This window comes from Centropristis striata, chromosome 12 (genome assembly GCF_030273125.1).
Source record: "Centropristis striata isolate RG_2023a ecotype Rhode Island chromosome 12, C.striata_1.0, whole genome shotgun sequence".
Lineage (NCBI taxonomy): Eukaryota > Metazoa > Chordata > Actinopteri > Perciformes > Serranidae > Centropristis > Centropristis striata.
This window is the reverse complement of record NC_081528.1, coordinates 13,050,744-13,076,952: the sequence shown is the minus strand read 5'-3', so window position 1 is coordinate 13,076,952 and position 26,209 is coordinate 13,050,744. Positions and strand designations below refer to the sequence as shown.

The window sequence follows — 26,209 nt, the reverse complement described above, 5'->3', positions numbered from 1 at the left end:
ATGATTCTTTAGCTGTTTTTGAATTCTACTTCAATTTATACTTTTGTGTTCCTTATGTTAAGTGCTTGTCCTCTCCCTGAGTACCACTTGTCCTGCATGTTTTAGATCTCTCTCTCTCCAACACAGCTGATTGAAATGATTAGATCAATATGAACTCTTGAAGTTGCTTGATAACAAGCTTGCTTAAATCAGCTGTGTTGGAGAAGGGAGCGAGAGATCTAAAACATGCAGAGCAAGTGGTACTCCAGGAAGGGTTTGAGAAATATTGCTATAAAGAGAAAATAATTTACTTTTATGAAATCCCCTGTTTTGTGTTGAAAGAAAATATGATTAATAATTCAAGGCAACATGCGTATGACCTTCTTATCATCCCCTAACACTCATCCATTCAAACTGAATGAACTTAAGAATAACTGTGATTTGTTGAGATAAATATATTGCACAGACAAAGGTTTGGGTTTTGAGTCACATTTCAGCAATGCATTTCACCTCATTTGAATTATGAAATGAGAGACATTTGGTTTCTATAACTCACAAAGAAACTCTACTTTATAGTCAAAGTTTATCCCATGTACTTGTACTAATAGCAAACCAGAAACTACACATCATTTCCAAGTATCCCATCATTTCCAAGTATCCCATATCCCATATCCCTCAGTTTCTATTTTATCTTAAGGACTAAATGCAACCCTTTAAATATAGTTTGTTATGTTTTACCTGTCTACCAGTCCCATAAACTGTACCTCTTATAGAAATGGAAGAATTTATTTTAGTTCAGTACGATGAAATACACAAACAGTTATTGCAAAAGTAGAGATAAATAACTTTGGCATACAGAAAATGAAAAACATCCATGACACAATGGCAATGTAAAATGACTAAGAATGAAAAACTGGAGGCTAATACTACTGTACAGTGACACATGTAGCAAACAAGACATTTTGGACCTAAATTTCCCTTTCATTAAGCAAATAAATATCAAATATGAATACTCAAGCTTGATGCTAGGCATTCCTGAAGCAAGCAGATTTTAAATTGCAGAGATGGGTCGAATGAAGAGGTGTAATGTACAGCAAGCAACTGATTCTACATGTGCAACTTGTATCTTCTCCTTGAGAATCTTTGGTAGAAAAGGTACGATAGTACAGAAAGTAATTGAAATATTTACACATAATACAGTCTCATTAGAAAGGCATTTCAGCGGTATCGTGGCTGCAGATTAAATCTGTGATGAAACAAGAGGGGAGCAGAGGAAAACTGCTCCTGAAAAAGCACCTTTCTTTGCCTTGACGGTAATAATAGAGGAGCGGAGGGAGTAAGGCAGCTGGAGCCAGCTCACTTATAGACGTAAAAAAAAAGTACTTCAACAGAGAAGCTCCCATTTTCCATGACACTATCAGCCCACGCTGGCTGAACTTTAAAAGAGACCTCAAGAAGAGGCAAAAATGCCTCAGTGCTCTTATCTGTGAGCTGAAGAAAATAGTCTTCAGAGCACATAGGTAATAGTCCAAATCTGCTCCAGTGAATTTTTGTCTCTCTAAAAATGCACTTAGAGCACACTATTGGTATTCCACAGCAGTCACATCCATTCAGAAGATTTATTAGATTCCAGTCTGTTCTGCTTCATCCAATTAGCGAAAGGACAACAGGATAAAGGGACAATCTTGTTAGCTCCCAGTGAAAGTGGATGAGATACAGAACATTGCAACAGCGGCATAGGTTCATTTCTAATGTCCTGTGTGATTCCAGTGGCAGCTATTACACATGTCTGGGGTCAGTCCCAGTCATCTTTACACACACAGGCACACTCCTCATGGTGCTCTAAGGGCACATCAGCCATGGACTTCTGCAGGCCTCTGACACCACTCCGGTGTTTTAACAGTAGAACCTGCCAAAGAGGAGGATAATTTAGATGAGAGATGGAAATCAAACACTGCAGAAAAAACACCAGTTTGTGTACCTATGCATTGGCCACAGAATCACAGGACATGCAAATCAGAGGGTTCAGCCACCATTTCAAACTAAAGTTGGAATTAATTTAAAAGTGCGAAGACATAAATGTGTCAAAATTATCAAAAGGTTCCATGTTGCATCGTATTTCATCATGAAATTGATATTTACCTCATGGTATTTCTTTGTGACCCTGGTTGGGACACACTGGCAGTCGTAGCAGCGGTGAGAGCAGCAGGCACAGTTTCCACCACAGCGCTTCACCAGGAGGCAACTTGGCCAGAAAATTGCATCTGTCCTCTTCAGCTCCTCACGCAAGGATACAGAGAAGTTGCGCGGAGTGCAGCTGTACAGTCGCACTTCCTCCCTCAACAGATTGAGGTCAGTTCCCCCTCAAAGACACAGAGAAGACATGACTGGAATCACTTTTTCATGAAACAAACTTTTATTTAAAAAAAAGAAGTAAATAAATGACTCTTCTAATGATCCTTCTGCAATTGTAAACTGATTCTGTATTCTTAACATTTGTATTTCATTTCATTCTAATGTACAACTTTGAAAGTGCCCTACCTTTGGCCTTCTTGTTATGGATGAAGGATTTCCCCAGCACATGCCACGTAGGTTTGTACAACTCCTCCATATCGAGTTGCCATCGCTCTGGCTCCAGGTACTTCATGACCTCCTCCAAGGTGCCCAGCCCCGCCACAGCCTCTGACAGCTCCTCAATACCCTGCTGGGATGGAGTGAGAACTGCAGGGACTTCAGGTTCTGATACACTCTGCGGGAAAACCAGCAGATAAGACGGGAAGAGATGGTGAAGAAAGGTCATTCATTCAGTAAATACACTTTTTATCTATTAAGTTACGTTAGGAAAATGTATTGCTTTTATAGGCTTTGACTTTGGACCTGTACACTGAGAAAATCTTCTTTTTCTCTGCCAGAGTTTCCACACCCTGCCTCTGGATACTTACAGTGACACTCTGTGACATTTAAGAGCTTTTAAGCTTGCTCTAGCTAATGAATGCTAAAACAGGAAAATTACACAGAAGGAACAACTTTGTCAGCAGTGACAAGATTTGTTTTATATGTGCAAAGTGTAAAATTGTTAAGGTATAAAAAGAAGGAGAGTCTGACTCTGCAACGGTACATTTTATGTCATGGTAAAAAAGTGGGTTTAAATTGGGTTCAGGCTCATTAAATGCTACAGTGGTTTGAACTTGAGTTGAGTTAAACAGAAACCATGACTGTCCGGGCCATCTGGGGCCCAATTTAAACTTTATGTGTTAGACCTGGTAATGTGTGGAATAGTTGTGACTAAAGCTGCTGAAGATTCCAGACAGGCTGATATTTTGCACGCATTCCCATACCGGCTGAAGCATGGGATAAATACTTTGAATGGATGAATTAACCTAAACTTAAAGTCAGTTTTTATAACAAAAACAGTTTTATAACAGTCTTTTAACAAAAAGAGCAATGACCTATTTGCTGCAAACTGGGAGATGAGAGTTGACGTGGGAAGGAAGCGGCAGTTTCCAGAGGTCGTGAACACAACCCTCTGTCCGGACATTGCGCTGTGGTCAACCAAAAACCAAAAACTCATTCTGGTTGAGCTGACCGTGCTGTGGGAGGAGGGATGTAAAGAGGCCAACAAGGGAAAGGCCTTGGAGTACCCGTCCTTATTTCAGGGATGCAAAGACAAGGGATAGCCGGTATTGTTGTTCCCTGTGGACATTGGCTGCAGAGGCTTTCCAAACAAGTCAGCATGGTGGTTGGACGAAAGGAGCACGAAACAAGCTGCAGGCTGGAGGAGGAGGCAGAAAGTTGGGCCAGTGACTTGGCCCCCCAGTTGACCCACCAAATGAGTGTTGTGGTTAAGGAAGTAGTAGTCACAAGCAAATATATTTAAATACATTTCCACTTAAATCTTGTAAAAAAAAAATTGGTCATGTCATGTGTGTACCTGCCTTGGTAAAGTCTGTCATTCTGTATGTAAGTCTGGGACTCCACTTAAAAAATAACAAGATCATCAAGCATCCGAACTCCAACAAGGCACATATTGTAATGACTGAGGTCAAGAGGCAAATGTGAATTATTGCATTACTTTTTCAGTTGTCAATGTGATCACATCTTTGTCCCCTCCTCTGCCCACTTTGCATAACAACCTTTCTCCCTTTTACTCCCGTAGGTGGCAGTGTTATTTGTTCTGAGCTCCCAGCCCTCCAGGCTACAGAGCGCAGTCACACAGAAGATTGATACCTGGGTGTTGGTCTTCCCACGAGAGAAGAGGCTAATCTGTTAAACCTTTCAGTCCTGTGACGCTGCGTTTGTCCAACATGTCAGCTTGCTGGTCTCTCTAATCTTACGTGACTGACAGGTAGAAGGTAACATTGTGACACTTACAGAAAAAAAGAAGCTTGTGGAGCATTGAAAACATCGGCTGCTGGCAGCTGCGTCTTTAAGCTTTTGGAGAGGCAGAAATGTTTGAAAAGAAAAAAAAGAATCTGTATCTTTCCTTTGAGGACTTATGGGGTTGAATTAGAAAGGAATCAAGGGAGAAATGGGGGTTAGGAGAGCTTTCTTTTCGTCAGAAGCACTAACATCGCAAAGATTCGTGGCCCTTACTCTTATTGACTACTTAAACTAAAACTTCACAGAGCTGTAAAACCACCTGGACGAAAGTTATCCATCAAGTGCCTTATATATTTCTATTTAACCTGTTTATTTATGTCAACCACCAGTAGAAGCAGCAGTTAAGATGGATACCATCCATTTCTCAGGTGTACTAGACACAATAGACACACAATTCATTAGTAAAAGTGATCAGAAATATTGACATTTTACGCTGAATAAAATGTGTAAGACAGGAAGGTCACAGAAGATTTATATGTCCATGCAATACACTTAACTTCAAGCCCCTTTGGCAAAGATTACAAAATAAGATGCCAGTGGTTTGACATGGCTGCACCACAGGCTACAAAAATACATCTGATACGCAGCTGTGTTCATGCCACTGATTTGACTCATTGTAATGAGGCTGCCTTCATAACCACTGAACATATCTTTGGTTTATTTGGCACCTCCTGAGATAAACAGACACAAATGTGAAAGGAATATGTAGAGGAAGGACTGGTCATATGCTAGTTGAGTGAGGGTAAATTGAGTAGTTTTTTATCGGAGCAGAGCTGTATTTCCAGACAACAGAAAGCAAAGCTGTGATTCTTATTAGTCGAGCCTTGGCAGTGGCTTACAGCATGGACTGGAAGCCATTAACAGCTTGTGAATGTCGATGGTGCAACACTCCCCCAATTAGCGGCGCTCTGCAAGCTCAGCTTCAGATAGAGAAGCCAGGCAATCCTTCAGAGACGCATCGAGATGGTGTGAATAATGCTATAAGTAGCAGATGAGAGCTCCCGTTTAAGAAATTCACAAACAAAGTGCTTAAATGGACCACACACTTTTAGCTGGCATGAATTCACAGCAGTGTGAATGTGTCACGTTCCACATGTTAAGACTTGATACATGAGCACATACAGACCTGAAGGAGTAATGGTATAGGATAAACAATGATTAATTAATAACTCTAGATCTATGATTTGACAGATTTAGATGTATGATGTATCATATTAAAGATGAAAGATTTATAGCAAGAGCTGTTTTTGATTAACATAACTCAAAAGCTCTTCATTTGTTGCCATTTTTTGTTATTAAGACAGTATAAAGAACAGAGTGAGTGGAATGACATTTAATAAAGCAGTGGAATAGACAAGGATGCTGATTTGACATAAGATAATGAGATGACAGATGTATCTTGGACCATGAGAACCAGGTCAGTCTGGGTCCTGCTGCAGGGGATTTTTGTATGTCAAAGTGAAACTAAAGGCAAAGGCATGTGTTAAACTACTTGTTTCCTAAAAGCTCAACCTGACATGACAGGCAGAGGACACAAAATGTCCCAAATCCTTCATCAAAAAATGAAGGTTGTGTGACAGTGGTCAACACTGTGTACTTTGGACTTTTGTATGTGAGAAGTCCTTGCATATAACAGAACAACACAAGGTTATATATATTTAGAGATTACAATATTTATTTCTACAGGTTCAAGAAATAATCTGGTTACAATTCTGAACTTTCAGTGACTGAGTGGCAGACTCAGGATGTCTGACAGGCATGGGTGAAAAAATAAAGGGCAGCAGCTGCCTATGGTGGGATACCAGTGCACAGAAAGTTTTCTAGCATATAGGTCAGCCTATATAGCACTGCATCATGTTGTCTCATGTTGACTTTATTACATGCATACCCTTGAGGGCCTTGCCTCATGTTTTCTTTACTAGGAGGGCAATCAAGAGGGCACTTCACCATGTTTTCTCCACTGGAAGGGCACCCTAGAGCAGTGGTTCCCAACCTTTATTCTTTAGAGCCCCCTACTTGTGTCTGAGGCAAGCCAAGCCCAGGATGGGAACCCGTGCCCTAGAGGCAACAAGTCCTCCAATATAAACGGCAGAAGAGGTCATGTGTCAGTACAACAAATTATGTCACGTAGGCACGTATCGCAGCTCGCATTTCACGAGAAAGTCCCTTGATTGTTCAACCCATCCACTACCCCATCCTCCAACTGACTGAGGGAATCTGCTCTTTTAAACTAACACTTGGCTGTCAAGCACTATTGTGAAATTCGTAAATATAGCTTGTTTTTCGTCTGTTCACACAACCTATGTTGTTTTTGACAGGAGGACAGGCTGACTAGAGGACATGCCTCATGCGTTTTCTACTTGAAGTAGATGACACTTTATCATGTTTTCTCTCTACTGCAGCATTTCCACCAAACTTCTCCTGGAGTACCACTTGTTACCCATGTTTTGGATCTCTCCCTCTCTCCAAAGCAGCTGATTGGTTCATTATGAACTCCTGAAGCTGTTCGATAACAAGCTTGTTAGAGTCAGCTGAGTTGGAGCAGGGAGAGATCTAAAACATGCAGGGCAAGTGGTACTCCAGGAGAGGTTTGGGGAACGCTGCTATTAAGATAAATGTAAATCAGACTAATAGTTCAAGGCAGCATGCATATGACCTTATCCTTCTACCAATCCATTTAAACTGGACAACTTAACATCAATTTTTATCAAGCAGCGTCAGCCTCTTAAAAGAATGATCATTTCAATCAGCTGTGTTGAAGCAGGACGATATCTTAAACATGCAGGACTAATGGTACTCCAGGAGAGGTTTGGAAAATGCTGCTCATCTGAAAGGCAATGCAAGGACTCCTTATATGTTTTATCTACAACGACAATATGGGCATGGTTCCACCATAGACTGTATATAAATAATGGACGTAGTCACTGTGACGTCACCCATTGGTTTGTGGACTGCCCGTTGGAAGCATCAAGTTCATTGTTACACCCAGCTGTTTCCGATACGGGGAGCAGACTATATTTGGACTGTGAGGAGCGAGAGGGATCTGATCACTGACTACACGCCTCTCTACACCTCAACCTGACTGATTGATGTTAGCATTAACTGGAGCATTAACTGCGATGTTAATTTTGGCTAGCAAAAAAAACAAAAACAAATGTATGTTACTTACCTCAGAAAACTGAACAGCGATTCCTTGGAGTGTCTGTTAGTCCAACCAAACTCTGAACAAGTCATTTTTAATGAACAAAACCTTTAAAAACTGTCATTGAGTGAAAATACAGTGAAAGGGTCAAAGTTATGAGACCAAACCGGTAAACGTCCTTTTTTATATCTATATAACGTTATATATAACTTTATTGACACGTTGCCGTGGATACACATTGCTCTGCTTCTCTCCAGGAGATGAAGCTTGCCTTGTTAGTGACCTGTCAATCAAAGGTAGCCACGCCCCAAATCATATGATTATCTTATATTTTCTTCTAAATGGGGCCATTATTTGAACTATTGACATGAAATTGTCAATGAAAAAAGATTTTTTACTAGCGATTGAGACCATAGTGTTTTTCTGAGGTAATAAATCAAGTGAGAAGTTTCCAAAATTTGCATTTTGCATTGAAATGAATGGACACATTTTTTTCAGCCAAACTTAGCCCCCTCTGCTGGAATTTTCAGTAGAATGCAGCTTAAGGCACTTCCTGGTTTGGGTCCTTGCTCAGACCCGGAGGTTTCTGCCTGTTTTTTTTTTGTTTTTTTTTCCGCAAAATTCAGAACATGCTCAAATTGCATGTTTTTGTGCCTGATTATGTTGTCTGTTAGTTGCAGTTCATGTCAATCTTTTATGAAAACTAGCAGAGCAAGGCAGTCTCAAACCACTGTTTCAAAATATCTGCAATTATGACCATTACAATACAAGCAGATTCATCCCATATATACATAGGGAGCAGTGTGTTTAACAAGATTACAATGTAACTCTGTTGAAATAATTGTGTGTTTTGAAAAGAACACTTGTTTTCGAAATGGCAAAAGGCCGAATGTGTTTTTATTCTTCTTGCTGACCCAAGACATGGATCAAAGTGTAAATGCTTGTAATGCACCTCACCACCAAACTCCCTGAACCCCCTGCCCCTCAAGAAATAACCTTGTTTTCAAGCTGTGATTACCTCATTTCCAGCTCTCTTTGTTCTCGCACAGCACAACCACATGCTCTTATTCCTGGTAACTAAAATGACAGGTTCAGCTAACTATGTTGAGATGAGACTTCTGAAATAGCATCTTGGGAGAGCTCTGGAAAACAATATCTTCTCTTTCACATGGAGTTGCAAACCACTTCCTTTGCACAAGAGAGCTTTGAATAAGCAACAGGGGCCTGTTGTGCGTGAAGAAAGTGTTTTTTTCTCTCACTATACGCTACACACTGCAATTGAGGTCGGTGTAAAAACAGACCTCAATTTCATCATGCCAACAGTAAGCCTCCTGCGTGGCTTTTGCCAGTCATTACCATCAGATTTAACTAGGACTTTATTCCTTACTTCTTCTGTACGGTCTCACGCCATTCAAGAAAGAGTGTGTAAAACTCTTTTCAATCAGTTAAAATAAACAAAGCTGGAAGAGAAATCTTCAATGCACGATGGGGACCTCACATAGACAATGATGTATGTTTTGTTTGCTCCTCTAACCCACCACTCAACACCCCTCATGCTGCCTTCAACAGACTCCTTCTCTTCTATGTTTTAACAACCCCCGCCCCCCCCACCCCCATTCCATGGAAGTGGTGGGGAGAAATTATTGCTTGTTTAAATATAAACTAAAGTGGCACGAGGTTCCAGTAGTTTCTGGTTGACCACAGAGGAAACAGAGTGCTGCTGTTCTAGCGTGCTCCTCCTCTGTCAGAGCAGAGTTCAAAGGGAAGCCAGACTGAACGTGCAGGGGCCAAAGTTTCCTTTTCCCCCCACATGGTTTTTGCACCTTCTGGAGTCTGAATATGAAAGATAAACCTGCTCTCTTATTCCATCATTTACGTACTTAGTGGCAGACATTTAAAGGCCACAGTAGAATACTTCTGAACTACTTCAAAATAAACATGTTTGACCAAACATCCACAGCTGCGTTGGGTGTTTGACTTAAAATTAAATTTTTAAAGAAAATTTCAGCTGGTAAGGTAAATGATTAATATGGCTGGGTATCACAACTACATCACGTTTTTTTTGTACCCAGGAAATGTGTCTTGAGTTTTGATAAACTAAGGTAACACTGATTTCTAGACTAATTGGCACTTTCACTTACTTATTTTTTGTTTATGTTTTGCCAGTTTTAGACTATTTAACATTAAATTAAGATTGAGTGGCATCCAGCAGTGAGGTTGCAGATTGAAACCAAGTAAATATCCCCCCGCTCACACCTCCCTTCCCAAGCATGTTGGAAAACTGCGGTGGCCTTTAGGTAATGTAAAAACATGAAAGGGCTCCTCCAGAATCAGTGTTTGGTTTGTCCTTTCAAGGCTACTGTAGAAACATGGTGGGGTAACACGGTGGGCCCACTCCCTATGTAGAAATAAAGACCTCATTGTTAGCTCACAAAAACTTACTTTTACTTTTAGGTGTATATTGCAATGACAACACAACTGTGAATATTAAATTAAATTTCTGTCAATAGATGTCTCTAAATGCTGCACGCTGCTCCTTTAAGAAGACATTGTTTTTTCAGAAAAGAAGTTCAAATTTGTGAAAGTGATGATCAGAAAAGTATTGTTTTGATATTGTTTGGCAACTGAAAGTTGGTCAATGTTTTCCCTAACATATTCCTTATATGTTTTTGAAATTTATCTACTGAATATTGTCATTTTGTTTGTCAGTAGTTTGATTTTATGATTAAGATTTTCATGTGACAGTGTTTTTCCTCATCCAAGTCGAGAGTATTCTATGTTACATTAAAAAGCACTTTGAAGCAAATTTGTGATTATGGGCTAAAATTGATACAAATTTACTAACGAGGACTTTTAAATGATACCCAACCAAATAATGACGATGATTAATGAGAAAATATCTACAAAACAGTACCAAGGCATATACACGAATTAACACTTTTCCGACAGCACAGACTGCTGCTCAGCTAGAAAGAACACAGGAGAAAATCGGTCATTATATAACACTTTATTCCACTTCAGGGATTTTGGAATTGAGTAACTCCTTCTAACAGTGCCTTGCTGGATTAATCTATCACCATTAGATAATGCAGGACTTTGCTTGTGGCTCTAATTTCCCAATGTATTGCAGTCTAATGGCGGTACAGACAGAATATGGTCCAATTTGATTCAATCATTACGAACACGACGACTGACAGGAGACCGACTGAGCAACCTTGTTTTTGGTATCAAGTCTGCAGCCAGTACATCTGTTTCTTTAGACATACAGCTTTGATACTCAGTTTGACACTGTTTGCAGCATGTCAGTTGTTTGGGGTTTTAAGGTTGAAGAAAGAATGCAATAGTAGGAGAAATAGGAGGACAAAAAGCAGAAGAAAAGGTTCCAGACAGAATACAAAGTGCCATCAGTGACCTCAGTTGCCTATTTGTGCTTGTCAGATTGCACAGAGCTGCAGGCCATTAGGGATTAATGAGGAGTAGAGCTGTTTACTTAAAGCAAGTGAACAGAACTAAAACATGACAGGTTAAAACATGACAGTTGTCTCTTCAGTTTATCTCCGGGCTTATGTCAGTGTGTGTGTGTGTGTGTGTGGTCTAAAGACAGAAGAAAATCGGGACAGTAAAAGAGAATGAGGAATGAGAAAAGGATGGATGAAGACAAAGATAGCTAGAAGTTCACAGGACAAAAAAGTATTTTCTGACATTTTTTTAGTAGTTACGCAAGCATTTTTGTGGAGGCAGAACTGCTCTATCTCACTGATTAATTCAAATTTAAAGAATGGAGCCATGAAACTGAAAATGTCCAGCGAGCTAAGCTAGTCCCTGACATCTTGAACCACAGTTTCAATCACATTTTTACACTGCATATAGCTACAATTTACCATACAGACAAACATAAGCAGGAGACGTCTAATAGTTTGCTAAATAATTGGTAAAAACAACCCCTTCCTTCCAACAGGAACTCAGAGAACATGAACACAATGTCAAGCAGAATAAATGAAGTGAAATGAAATGGAAATTCAGTCTGATTATCATACTAATGTCTGACTGATGTCAAGTGAGAGGTCATGAGGCTCTAAAGGCAGAAGCTGATAAGAACATCTTTCTGACTGAATCTAAATGTCCATGACTTTATTGCACTTGCAGACCAACAAACTTTGAGGACGCGTTCCCAGGAAGCCTGCGAGTGATTCCCAAGTGGACTTTCTGCAGACTTCCAGGGTCTACTTGGGTTGCAGACTTCACTGATTTAATTTCCCACACTTTACTGAATATGTGCATTATGTTGTAAAAACCTATTATGAATGTTTAAGGCAATCACTGAATTCAATCAGAAGTATAATTAACCACATCATGATACAGACTTATGTAGAAGTAAAAGATTATAGAGTTATTCAAAATGCCTTTTATTATTGCAGCCTACCCTATGAAGCTGTGCAGTGTCATGCCAGACAAGAGAAAATGCCGGGGAAAAGTCTTCCGATAATAGGAATTCCCAGTTTATTTTGTCATAGTCCCAATTATATTCAAACTGTTTTCAATGTGTGTAGCCACATGTATGGATATATTTTTTTCATTTACAAAAAAGCCTTAAGATAAATGTCATATTTTGTTATCTGCCGGGAAAAATGAACAGATAGATTCTTTAACTTTCCACAGCAGGGAGTGAAACAGACTTGAGGCTTGTCTATCAGCAGCATTCATAGCCTTGCTGTCTCATTCCCTTGCAGACTTGACGTGATGATGGCAAACATGTCACAGTATACATAACTCAAGTGGGCTCAGTCTGCCGGAGAGTCCAGAGGGTGGACATTTGGATTCAGGCTCTTTGTCATCCACGTTTTGTATTCACATCGTGCTATGATAAATATTGGTACTGTGGATGCAATTGTTGCATGAGTCTGGAGCTCTTTACTGGTGTTTAGCAGAGCTGTTGATGTACTGAATGTGTTTAAGTGTATATATTCACACACTTTTAATTCAATAAGATAAATATCTGCCAAAAAAAAGTGTAAAAGGTGAATGGAAATAGAGATAGCAAGGGATGGAACTAATGATTGTAGTCTATGGTGCAGGAAAAACAAGAGAAATAACAGGACAGAGCAGAAAGGACAACAGCTTGTTTCTTGTTCCCAGAAACATGTTTCAGTTCCAGTAAATAGGCTACAGAGTAAAATAACTTGTGTCTGTGTGAAGTGGGGTACTGTAAAAAAACAAAAAAAACCCCACACACATTAAAGTGGATATTACTTTTTAACTGCTGCATGTGATGATAAAACGCGAAGAGAAAATGACACAGACGGAGAGCAGTGTGACAATTTTCCACACAAAAAGGGCTTCTATCTCTTAATTCCTACTTTCATTTCAGGGGCTTGAATGATTCCCCTTGTGGGTCAGAGGACCCCTTTGTGAATGTGAAGCCACTTATTTTCTCCATCACAGTCTCAAGCAACACCATCAGTGACATTGAGACACCTCGTCTGTCAGACTGGATCTAAAAATACAGCGCAGGTTAATGGGGTGTATGGTTTCATATAGAACAGTAATAGAGAACATAACAGTTTGATTATTTAAAAATGGAAACAATACGAGCCCCAGAAAATGAGAAAATTACAGTTTGAAACAAGATTTTTATTTGTTGTGTGCTGTTCCAGGGTCCATTATAGAAATTCCCACTTTAATCCTTGAGGGAAAAACTCAGGTATTTTTTCAGCTTAGCCGTTCTTACCACTGTCATGACAGAGATTGTGGACATTTTGTTCTATCTGTGTATAAGTGTCTAAGCGGCCTTGGCTTGTGTGTATCATCATAACTAAAATAAATGATAGTACAGGTGCCAGATGTTCTCAAGTGCTTAAACATAATTTCTCCCCAACGATGCTTTAAACTTCGGCTACACATGAGCACGCCCATGTTATGTAACAAGCAAATTATTTTAATTGTGTTTGCATGGAGAGGCATCTCCTACTGCAACGTGAACTCCCTGAAGTTGGAGATAGAGGGAGAGAAATGCTCTGACAGCTCAGCGCTCTACAGCACATTTTTAAACTCCTGACTATTTTATCTGTACGTACCACAGGCAGAAGGGAGTAGTGGATGCAGAAGCCTGGATCAGATGGGAAGTACTCATCAGAGATGAAGCGGATCCTGATCTGACTGCCTTTGGAAGTGTGGCTTGCCGGTACCGACTGTGACCCACACCAGCGACCCAGGATGGTCTTCTCAGTCGGGTCTTCTATCTCTACAAAGTCGTACCTAGAAGAGTGAGACAGACAAGTTGCAGAAAATGATTATTTTTGTCTGTGAGACATAGTAATTTGGCCCACTTTGAGGCTTTCCATCATCACAAAATTGTCTTTTTAAAGTGACACATACCCACAGCATGGAACAGCATGTTCAACTTCATTCAAATTTTTGGTTTTCTATTAGCACGTAATGGATCATATCTGATACTGTGTACTTAATTTGGTACCAGCTCGGTCGAGGTTTTAAGTGAGCTGATTCTATACAAAAAGGTGCAGTTAAAACATTGCAGATCACTGATTGGTAGGAGAGAATCTTCACTAGTGAAGCGGAACATCCTACACAAACCCAAGGAGTCTAAGGAGGAGGGTCAAACACAGGGTCAAATGGCGTCCTGAGAGCCCCTGCGATGTTGGATGGTTACAGCAGATGGTGCCAGAAATTAAAGGGATGGTTTCTGTCCAAGTGCTCACATCATGCAAGAAAAACTAAGGTGTTCCATGATTAGGCACCACTTGTTGAGCCTTTCAGCAGGTGCAGGCCCGATTTTTCTGTGCATGTCCCATCCATGACGCCATTTGTCCCGTGTCTTCTCCTCTTTCTACACTCCTTGCACGAACTTGCCATTCTTAAATAGCCAAGCTACCGCCATGAGCAACTGAAATTTTTATGTTTACTCGCCTCGGATTCTTTTTGAATTGCAGCCTACAAAATTGCGCTGTACAATTCATGAAGTGCAATCATTGTTACAGATGAAAGGATCTAGCGAGTGTGTTGAAGATGATGAATCCCACCTGTACTTGGTACCAAACCTGGTACCTGGTACTAAAAAGTCCAGCCAAGACGAGATAAGTTATATCACAACTTCCAACTACTACTGGGTTTATGTGAGCTTGGTTCAGTAGATTTACACCTTGACACTTTAATTGTATTTTTTCCTGTTGTGTGCTCGTCAGCACCTTAAATGTTTGCCATGTTGCTGTCTCCTCCTCCTCAGCTCTGCCTTGCACCTCTAAAGGAGAGATCGTTTATATCAGCAAAGCTGCCCGGGGAAATAAAGGTTTAACCTAATTTTTTTTAAAAGGGGAAAAAAGAGAGGTAATAATAGCTCAGCTGTGAGAGATGAGTTTTATTTGGCTGTAATAAAATAAATAAAAATGAACTAGATATTGCCATATTGCATTGGGAACAAATCTCAGGTTGGTTGACAGTGCAGCATAGGCAGCTGTTCTTACTATTTAGTGTTTATGGCTGCTGATGTGGCCTCTTGACAAGCCTATTACACTGATGCTGCAGGCTGTCATTAAAAAATATAGTTTTTAATCAAACCTTGAGCTCATTATGCACTGTATGTTGACTGTGGGAAAGCTGCAGGTCTTTTTATATGGACTCCAAAACAAATTCTCAGCAGTCTGAAAACAGACTTTTTAAATAATAATAATAATTATGAAAAGCATATGAAAAGCTCTTTGACAGTATCTTGCAAAATAATTCTGCAATAATTGGCTTTTTAAGTCTTAACCTCTATCATATTGAGTATTCAGTGTCATATTTCTATTTCCACTGTCAGCATCTTCTCTTCAATAGTCTGACATCGCCAGACTGAATCGAAAATGTGATGAGCTGACGGATTAATCTTGTTTCCAGGCAACCTCTTCAATACCCACATAAATAACTCATGTAATTGAACTGCAACTGAGTTTAAATCACACAGGATTTTTCTGGCTGTGGATATTATGATCACGGAAACCTGCAGAAGCTATTGGTGCTCCAAAACCAAACACCTTATCGGAGAAAATCCCATGAATTTTTGAAACAATATTTATTTTTACCATGATGGGTTACACAGGTTTCATGGATTTAGTCGTGAATCTTTCTAAACAAAACAATGACATAAATTTCAAGTGAGAGAAGTAAAAATAAAAGCACCATTTTGCTTGTTGTGGGGATGAAACTTGGTGAACCCTGTTATTACATGACAGTCTCTCTCTTCACCGACCACCCTGCCAACCCATAATACCAGTAAACATTATGGAGTGCAGAAGCATATGGCCATGCTCCAAACTCCTTTGGTGTGCCAAGGCTAACATCAACCAACCTCAGCACTTAAGACACGCAGTTCAGGAGTTCAGCTCTTATTATTTATACCTGTGTGTGTAACCAGTGGCTGCACCGCGTTCAATACAGCCTTGTTTCACTGACTCTTCTCAGTCTGGGATTAATCACTTTGCCATTTGCGTCAACAGGCACGCTAACCTCTCATTCAGTGCTGCCAATTCGGATATTTGGATTTCAAGGACATTGTTTACATTTTGCACAAGCTTGACAGATTCAGTTCAAGCTGGTTTCAATAAAACAACATGGAGGGACATGAGCAAGACTAAAAATGGATTTTCTGTGATGTTAAATAAACTGAAGGGGAGGGGAGGTCAATAAATTTACTGACTCTGCTGCCTTTGATTCGGAAAGTTATACAGGAAGTTTGTAATCTGCACAAACAAACGTATCGGAAAGGGAGAGTGTGCTTTTGCACAATCATATATTCAGTTTAAATGTTAGACAGCTGCATGAACTGTGAAACATCCATTTATATAAATGCGAACCAGACTGCCATGAAATGGTTTTGGAAAGGGATAAAATATCAGTTTAGCTTCTGTCTGCCTCTTCAATGCAGGTCAGCGAAGAGAGAAGCTTTCCTCTCTGAAAATCAGCCCTCAGACAGCTCCAGAGCTTTGACAGATGGCTCATCAATAATGCAGGACGCCCTGATCATTACACATCACCATGTGTTCAGAATCACCATGTCGAACAGCGGTTTCCCAGATTTACAAATGCACTGACATACATACCAAACTGTACATACAGTCACAGGAGCAGAGGAATCCTATATACAGTGTAGGATTATCTTCCTGCACACTGCAAGGAAACTGTGTTTAATATTCACAAAGCTTTCTCCTACATTTCCTTCTGCATTATTAATAGATACAATATCTACCACTGACACGATGCAGATTAGCAGCACAAACACAGTTTTCAGTCCCTTCCTCTCAGACTAACGACAGAGAGCATAAATGCCTTTCTGAGAACAGTCCTGTCTGTGAGTCGTCAAGCACGACTCTGCTGCCATGCCAACCGGCAGCAAGACCGATCCCTCTCCAATATGCCTCTCCTCCAGTGGATTTGGTAAGAATGCTTTTCATCGTGGCACAGACAAACAGAATAGCAGATGAGCATCTCTACACAGCCTCCCTCTCATCTTAGCAAAGGCTCCTCGCTCCAGGCTCGCTACCAAAGCCGAACACATCTCCCACTGTTGTTTGTTTTATCCCCTGCCATTGCTGTGAATCACTGGACAGGAGATTACAGTCTTGTTTATTTGCATCACATTGTGCAGTGACACAAGGGTAAGAGCAGTGTATCAGTAGCAATGTGTGCGAATATTATTTTTTTTGCCTTCACAATGGAATGAAGTTCTAAGGGGGGATTTTGTGAATACATTTTTAAACACACATGAAAGATAAAGTATGCAGACTAGGCCAGGGGCTTGTGTGTGTATGTGGGACAGAGAGCGTGTGTGTGAAGGAAAAAAGGGTGCAAGAAAAGACACAGACTGGTGAATGTGTGTCTGTTTCTGCTTGTGATTGCACGCTGCATTCATCTGTCTGCCAGCCCTGCCAAGACTGTGTATCTTGGGATCCGATCAAAACCTGTTGGGCCTCAGTTTGGGGAAGGAGTGAAAAATGTGAGAGCTGGAGCGGTAGACGTGGCGATGACTTGCATGACCCTGGAAAAGGATGTTGTTATTGTCTCTCGCCCCTCTCCCTGAGGACGCTGACTAGTGCAGTCTTGTACAGGCAGGACGGCACAAAAGCTGTCAATCTGCACCCTGCCCCACTGTGGAACTTTCTCTGACAGGGTTTCAACAGAAACACTCACCTCATTCGTCAACCTGCACAGTGGTGTGCTGAGGGACTCAAATTACCTGCACTTGAATACTGTTTTTACAACAAAGACAGGGAATAGGAAGTATAATGTTAAACTTACTGGATAGCTGCACACTAGACATTAAACCCCATTAGACAGCTGCAAACCCATCTCTAATCAGACCAAAATCAGACTCACAAACAGCTTAGTGAACTTTCACTGCAACATACAGATTCACATTTCTTTGAATTTCAGAATATGTGCAGTTGAGTTCTCTAAAAATACATGTCCATATAATACTGCCATGTCTAATATAAACCTGTACACTGTCATTCACCTTGTCATCCATTAGGGGGCCCTCCAGGAATGACTAGTGAGGTCACCCTCCCCCAGCTTCTCTCCACCTTCCAGTGATTGGGCTCCTTCATGCTAACCAGTCAGTTGTGATATATTGACAGCAGGGCACTGAGCATAATGCACTGAGGGTAAATCGATCGTTGGGGCTCGGGATCCCTGTTTAAATTGAATGGCAACAGAGGCAAACCCAGGCAGTAATTGAAAGTGGGTTCCTTAATAAAGCAGAGGATGTACTGTATGTATATGTGTGTGTGTGTGTGTGTGTGTGTGTGTGTGTGTGTGTGTGTGTGCTGCCAGTCAGAGGGTGTGGCGTGTGTCTTTCAAACAGTCACGTGAGCAGATAATAATATCGACCACATCACGTAAAATATGCCGGGCCTGCACCACGTCATCATGGTGTCCTGGGCGAAACAAATCACTCTGCTGCTGGGTTCTCAATATTCACGAGCTGCCACAGCAGACCAAAGGCAATTTCACAAATGGCCACACTGACTCTAAATCTTCAAAGATGGACGACAACACAACAACAGGCAGGACACGTCTTTACACCGGACCAACATATGTGGCATGCCAGCTGGGGAAAGCCCACCTTTGATGAGAGCTGGCCGAGCAGAGAAAAACTTTTAAAGGAGAATTGTACAGCTAACTGCTAAGAGGATAATCCTTTCCAACAAGTGTAACAGAGAAAATTTTCCTAAAATTCAATCTTTAAACCATAAACAAGTTTTTTGAAGGTAGGCACATTTGTCTATCAGTAAGGGGACTCTGACTGGAAAAGGTTCTTGTGTTCCCATATTTATTTATAATAACCCTTTAGCATACATTTGCACAGAAATTATCCCCCCGAATTGATTCAAATGTATTCAAAAAATTATATTTTGCATTTACTTTCATTTATTCTGAGGTTCACTGTATGTTCTTACTTGCATATGCCATCTTCAGGGTCCTCCAGACCAAACCTCTCATCAAAGGTGAGCTGGATCTTCATGTTTTGGGTTGCAACTAGTCTCCAGACCAACACTGTATTCCTGGGATAAGTGTTTGGGAAGTCTGGGCTGTGGACCATTCCCTCTCCAGACACTGTTATGATCTTCTCCTGATGGGAATCTTGCACTCCTAAAACAGAAATCAGATTGTGTTTTGTGCTTTGCATAAACTGTGGCAGTTTGATTAGATTACATCAGCTGGAACCTGCATGCGCTTCATGACAAGTTTTGCTTTGTTAGAGAAGACACTAAGCTTATGATCTGAAACATAAACATGTCAAGGACTTTGCAGAGAGATATGATGCAGGATGAAATATTGACCAGGTGTCCAATATAAAGGGTGAGACTTTAAAGAAGGGAAACCAGACTGACACTACCTTAATGCTTTATTTATCCTTTGTCAGTCTAGTCTGGAAAACTCTGAAAATGATTAAATAATCGGGCACCTTTGTGGTTTGTTTTTATCTTTAACCTTAAACAAAAACAAAAACAGCTCTATATCAGTCAATTGGATAAAGCTTTTACCCAAGCCTGAAGAAAAATTTAAAGAGAATAGGAGATATTTGTCATTATTGATATAATTTAAATTTGTATTGACTGTGTGATAGAAATCGCTGAGGAGGCAAACGCAGTCATAGACCTCATGAAAGGAAGCCTGACCCATTAAAGAAGCCTGGATCTGCAGCTGAGTCACACTAAAGGCTTTGCTCTAATAAACACAAGAGATTGGGGGGCAGATATAGTGTGCGTAAGCATGAGCATGTGTGTAAGCTCTGGGTGTGTCTTAACTGTTTATAAACACAAATGTGTATTTTGCCTTATCATTTGAACGCATAATGCCCGTGTTAAACTGTGTGTCGTTATCATTTGCTCCACGTAGAGAACTTCTAAGAAACGCTGCCTGATGTGTTTCACCAAGCTCCTCTCATAAAGCCATTAGGCCCGCTGGGACCAGCGGTTGCAGGATTTAATCACAGTGACGAAGCTTGTCACTAAGTTCCCAAGGGCCCCATCAGACCCTGCACCTTCAGGGGAAAAACTGCTGGGATACTTGCACCTGAGCCTCACGACCAACGACCCTGAAGGCATGCTGATTACAGGACCATTTTCAGTTCATCGCCTCAAAATATTGAATTAAATATAAGTGCAAGAGAAGAAAGCTATTTGATTGGGTTTTAAGCAATCAAGATCACTACAGAGGCGGGTCAATATCATTTTCAATCACCTTCATCAGCATTGCAACACAATCTAAAATCACTTAGCTTTGCAGAGCAAGACCTGTCTCCACAGCGCTGTGTCAGCACTGGAGAGTGGTCCGGCTGCACCCATTATCATTCTGCTACAGAAGAAAAAACACTCAGGCTTGTATGTATTTCTTTCAACCAATCACAATAGTCCTGCAAAAATATACAGCGGATACAGGAGGAGGAGGCAATTCAGAAATTAAATTAAGTGAGAAGTGAAATGTTAGCTAGCACATTAGTAATCAAGTGACAGTAGAAAGTATGCTTATATTAATCAAATTCACAGAAAGTGCATGTCATCTAACCGCTGGTGAAGAAATATCTTCAATATGTTCACGATCTGCTTTTGTGAAACTATAATGTCTTCTTTTCTATTTATTTATGCAAATTGCACATTCAGAATGCTTTAAAAAAGTGTTTCTAGTTGGTGGAATGAACATTTTTGTTCAGCTCTTGTCTCCTGATTTCAAATGTTGTGCTAAGCTAAGCTAAACCAGCCATGGTTTGGCTTTGCCATCCATTCAATGTACAGCTAAAACTCACAAAATGTTGTATTGCTGTAGTTACATTTTAGAGAGCAGCATATTTTCCTTTTTTGTCCTAGAAAAGAATTATGTGCTCTGCAGCAATACTTCAGGGGGCTGAAATAGGATTGCCGTCCTTCTAGACACGTCCCTGTTGTCAACACTCTTTGCATAATTGTCACGACAATAAAACACTGTCTCAATATACAGTTATTATTATCAACATGCTGTGCTCTGTCTCAGAGATTACACTGATAAATGTTTCCGATCCCAGGCCTTTCCTCAATTTGTTTAAGCAGTATTTATTTTTGTACCACTGATGATCATTCAGTATTCATAAAACGATCCAATATGTCTAGCCGTCAGAGGAACCAGCAGGGGTTTAATGCACTCAGGAGGAGGAGTGTGCTGCTGGAAGTTTGTTAGTGCATTAAACGGATGAGTAACCATTTCCCCAGTGCAACTTGTTAGACAAATTTATATTTGGAACACATTTTGAGCTTGATTACTCTTTATTTTGCCATAAATTTGATTTAAGGATGTGATTCATACCCGGCGGCTGAATCATTCTGAAGTTATTTGCTTGTAACAAAAACAAAAACACGGGCAGGTTAAGTTTGTGCCATGTTCTCACCCTGTATAATGTCAAGCAACAGTTCCACAGCAACTCTGAGTGTCTCAGTACGGTTCCAACAACAACAAATCTGTCTGAAGGAGTGGTCGTCGAAAATAAGTGAGTGAAAAACTCCAGCAGGACACTGGATGTCTGGTTTTCACCATCATTTAAAGTCAATTCAAAGAGAATTGAAAGTTCGCCCCTCTGCTGCTACGCCTATCAAGTTTTCCATCCTCACAGGGCACATATGTGGTTTACCATGATATAAGAGCCGGATTTACCTCTCAAAATTATTATTTACTTTGAAACAATGTGTCCTTGATTTCAGGCAGTGGTAGACAGAAGCAGGCTCAAATGTCAGTTATGTTTTATATTGCAATGTAGAGCTACACTGAGAAAAAAATTATTTTTTTTGGCCCTGTAATTGTTATTTCAATCATCTATATAAATTCTACAACGAAATACAAATTCAGTGCTTTTACTTTAAAATAGCAGTTTTTCATGTAGTGAATTACTTAGTGATAGTTTGTTATTATGTGTCCTCAGTTTTGTATGTAAATTGAATCATTCGTTCCAAGTAATATTCACTGAACCCGTTCATTGGCTTAATTAGTTGACATTTTCAAGTAAAATGTAATTGAGCGACATCAGTGAATCTGCAATTTACTTGTGTATTGTCATAAAAAAACAAGTGGTTCTATTAAATAAATATTACTTAGAAACAGCCTGAGTAAAGATTACAAACACTTTCTGTGTGGAAAAAATTCCCTAGCTTTTAAGTAAATGTCACTCCAATTTTTTTCAGTGTAGTTAGTCTTTGTTTGGCTTCTTATCTTACATAATAGGTCAGGCAAGAAGTTGAATTATGTAGTTACATTAAGTTAAATAACATAAAAGTGACTTTTTGTTAATGCAACACCAACCGCCATTACCTGGGTCAAAATCTTGAGTTTGTTGCACCCATCCACCCCGACTCCTTCCCTCCACGGACTTTTTCACTCTTTATACTGTGTCTCCCTTCTCCCTCCTGTGCTTCTGTCATTATTACAATGGCAACTAGTGGTTGGCACCTAACAATAAAAGTAAATATATAGGTCGTAATAAGCTGGGTGTAAAAACAGCCTATGGGAGTGTTTTTAGTAGATACTGAACATGTTTTCATTTTTAATGTTACAGGATAAAGGTTTTAGGATGAGGACTATTCAGTGTGTTACATAACATAACCACTGAATACATTTTATGAGATAACATCTACTAATATCAAACACTTGTGATACCATCGGTGAAATATCTTTTTGGATTTCCTTTTAATAGTGTGTTTTGTTTTTGTTGTTGATAGAATTGCGCCCAACCCCTTTCTGATGCGATAATAAACAGCCTTTCTATCGAGATGTAACCTGATGACATCCGGACTTTCTCTGCTGGCATCCTCACCGATACTGTCTATCAAACTCAGGAGATAAAAAGTAGATAAAACAACAATGAAACTTTCTTTTAAAGACAAAACAATTACTTCAGATTGCAGGTATCACTTTGATGTTTTCATTTGGGTTTGGTGCTAAGCCAGGTGGGAACAGATTGAATGACAATGCGCCAGATGCAAAGAAAAACAAAGCCCAGGCATGACTTCTCAATGAACGGGCTCCTTTCATAACTGTGAGAAGAGTTTGGCCTCAAGTACAAGTTGTCACACCAAATAAGGCCCTCCTTCTTTGGGCAAATAAACAGTTTTGAAAAACAATACATGCACTTCGTGAGAAAACAGACGTTTTATCCACAACTGGATTATCAAATGCCCTATTTTGTGGTTCAGGGCTACACCATCTTCATGGGGTGAAATAAATCTACCTATTGTTTTGTCAAGGCAATCAAATTTTATTTTATTTCTTTGCAGAAACTCCTGCAAAAAATGTCTCTTTAAGTCTTTGGTGCAAGCAGTGGCAATGCACTAGGTTTGATTGACTGTTTTTATATCCATTTGCTGGCTCAGGAGGAAAAAGGCCAATAGCTTTCATGCTATTAAAGCTCAGTCCTCCATCACAATGACATGTTTTTAATTACATCCCCATTACTGTGGGCTCCAACATACAGGCTCATAAAGTGCATGATGAATAATGTCAATAAAAGTATGTGATTCTTTAATATATGAGTCCAGATGTACACTGCATTGCATGTGTGATAGTAGGTGTACATATGGTTCTAATAGAAGTGGCCGAAAAAACAACAAAAAATCAACTTGTACAATTATAAATAGATGTCTGCTTTTAAGGGCACCCTCTTTATATATTTTCTTGGGAAAATCTGTTGATGACTGGAATGCCTCTTTATCAAAACTGTAATTAAGACGAGAATGTAAAAGGAAAATTTGAGCTTGCTGCTGCAGAGGAAGGGGGAAAAGAACAGAAAAAAAGGCCTGGACATGAAAGGTCCTGATGAAAAGGTATTCCAGAGATCTGCATGGATGAAATCATACTTAATCCAAAAAGTCTGGGAATATCCTGTCTAATCCGTACGCACTCATCACAAGTAATTGCAGTAGGTGGGGGGAACAATGTGTTTGCATTCCTGTTCGGTTCAGGTCTTTGTGTATGAAGCTCAAGAATGAACTATCCGAGTGATTCTTCTCTGTGGATCTTTTGTTCACTTGCATCAAAGCAGAAACTCCAGAGGAGAAAGAGAGAGCTCCTTCAGAGTACATCAGCTGCAAACTAATATTTAATCAAGGTCACAAACCCACCTCCTTCCTTTTTTCCTGAAGCTTATCTTTATCTTTTTGTAAATAAAAACAATACTGTCTTTTCATGTGTCTCTCTTTTCAACCTTCCCATTGATATCCTCCCACTGTGATTTGTCCTCCGTGTGCTGTAAAATGCAGACACACGCTACCAGTCGAGCCGGATTCTGGGTGTAACTTTTGACTTGAGAATGACCTCACTCTCGGGGTTAACCAATGTCATCTAATGATCAGAGCAGCGGTCCCCTAGAGTGAATTACCTCAAACATGACTTTTCCTTGACCCACTTTTTTCCTCTGTGAGGAAAGTAGAGCCAGCTATTAAGGGAGGAAGTGACTCTGAATAAATAGGGAGCCTATACAGTGCAGCCATTGTGCTTTGTTCACACGTTAGTGGGTGAACCATTCATGCTGTTAAACATTAACCTTTCCCCTGCCAAAACTAAACCGGAGTGCACATGCTGAGAACCATGGATAAGTGTTACGATGCACAATCATCTAAAATAAAAGCACTGGTGATAGTAGCAAATAATAAAAGAGTAATACATGTATTAATATTCACTGCGGACAGCACAATGTCTATACAGTATAGTGATACTGTACATGAGCAAATGTACACACAATGACCCCCCCCCCCCCCCACACACACACACACAAACACACACACTGCAAACACACACACACACACACACACACACACACACACTGCAAACACACTGCAATACACCCACACACGCGAGCATGCATACCCAGATGCATTAATAAATGTTAGATGCCTTCAAGCAAAGATTAACTAATGAGAGCAGCCCCTTTGTCCAGACTGCTGCATGTTTCTCATAAAAAAAAGCAACAAAAAAAAAAGGAGGAATGAAAACCATTCATTCTGGCTTCTGTTAGACTCACTAAATTCATCTTTCTTCACAGGATATCATTACAGTGTCCCGCTACACCAGTGCTTAGCTTTAGAGTTTATCTGCTGGTCATGCTGCATGATATAGTAGACATAACTATTCCTTTCTTCTGGAAAAGTTTGGAACATTTTGGCCACACCACTATCCAGCTCTGAGAAAGCAATAAATATCTCTGCCCTGCCTTAAATATGAGGTCAGACAAGATACCTTTAAAGGGGAACTGCCATTATTTACAACTTCAATTGAGTATCAACCAAAACTGAGCACACAATCTTCTTATACCACTTTGGGCAAATCAAATTAGTATAGATTACAGTGCCATGGGGGTTATATTTGCTCAGTAAATTGGCGAAAATATTATTTTCTCACATTATGGGTAAAGATTGGTCCAGAAGTACTACATTGTGTTCTCCCAGCAGCCTCATGCATCATGAATAACCACTCATGACAGCTATTTCCTGTCCGGTAATCGACAGCCAAGTCGCTGTGACACTAAATCCGGATTGTTTTTAATTTCAGCCCTGTTACCTGCTGATCAAAATGAATGTGAGGCCCCAGAGCAACAGAGTTGTAGCAGATTTTGTCAGGTGATGAAACTGTACCTAACAAAGAATTCCCTCCCTTTTTTTTTAATGCAGGCATTTCAGGCTCAATGCAATCACTCCAACATCTGTTGCTTATTAAGAAGTGCAGTGGTTACTACAGGTGCTGTAAATTCCCGACCCAGCAAAAAAAAAAAAAGTGGGCTGAAACACGCCATGGGAATCTTTCATACCATTAAAAAATAATTTGGCTGCGTGGGACCCTTCTGTAGCGGTTTAATCTGCCAGGCACATGCTCCTGTGTGTTGTGCTGAAGAGGAAGCAGGTGTGACAGGTTTGACACCCAAATACCCTGCAGAGGTTGTTGAATAATAAGGGCAGAAAGATAACAGGAGTGCAACAAAACAGACACTTGTCTTTACAATCTAATGTTTGTTAATTGCATGTTTACTTAAGTTAATAAATTATATCTCATTAGAGTAACATGCCCCCTTGCCCTGTGATAGATTGCTTATTCATTCCAAATAATGAAGCAAGCTGTCGATATCTTATGTATCTGTCTACACTATTTATACAAAGTGTGGGTGTACATTGTGTATATTTTATTAGCCAGCTTCAAGAAACATCA

At 40.1% G+C, this 26,209-nt stretch overlaps 1 protein-coding gene across 1 annotated transcript in view; it reads right to left on the bottom strand.

Annotated features, from left to right (window-relative positions):
• Positions 1–715: 715 nt before the first annotated feature.
• pdgfc (platelet derived growth factor c) overlaps positions 716–26,209 on the bottom strand; it is a 50,751-nt gene continuing 25,257 nt past the window's right edge. The window contains exons 2-6 of the mRNA XM_059346866.1: positions 18,949–19,141; positions 13,576–13,756; positions 2,521–2,728; positions 2,122–2,342; positions 716–1,888 (exon numbers count right to left, since the gene is read on the bottom strand). Of these exons, the coding sequence (XP_059202849.1) occupies positions 1,775–1,888; positions 2,122–2,342; positions 2,521–2,728; positions 13,576–13,756; positions 18,949–19,141 (917 nt within the window). The 3' untranslated portion in view covers positions 716–1,774. The remainder of the gene's footprint in view (positions 1,889–2,121; positions 2,343–2,520; positions 2,729–13,575; positions 13,757–18,948; positions 19,142–26,209) is intronic.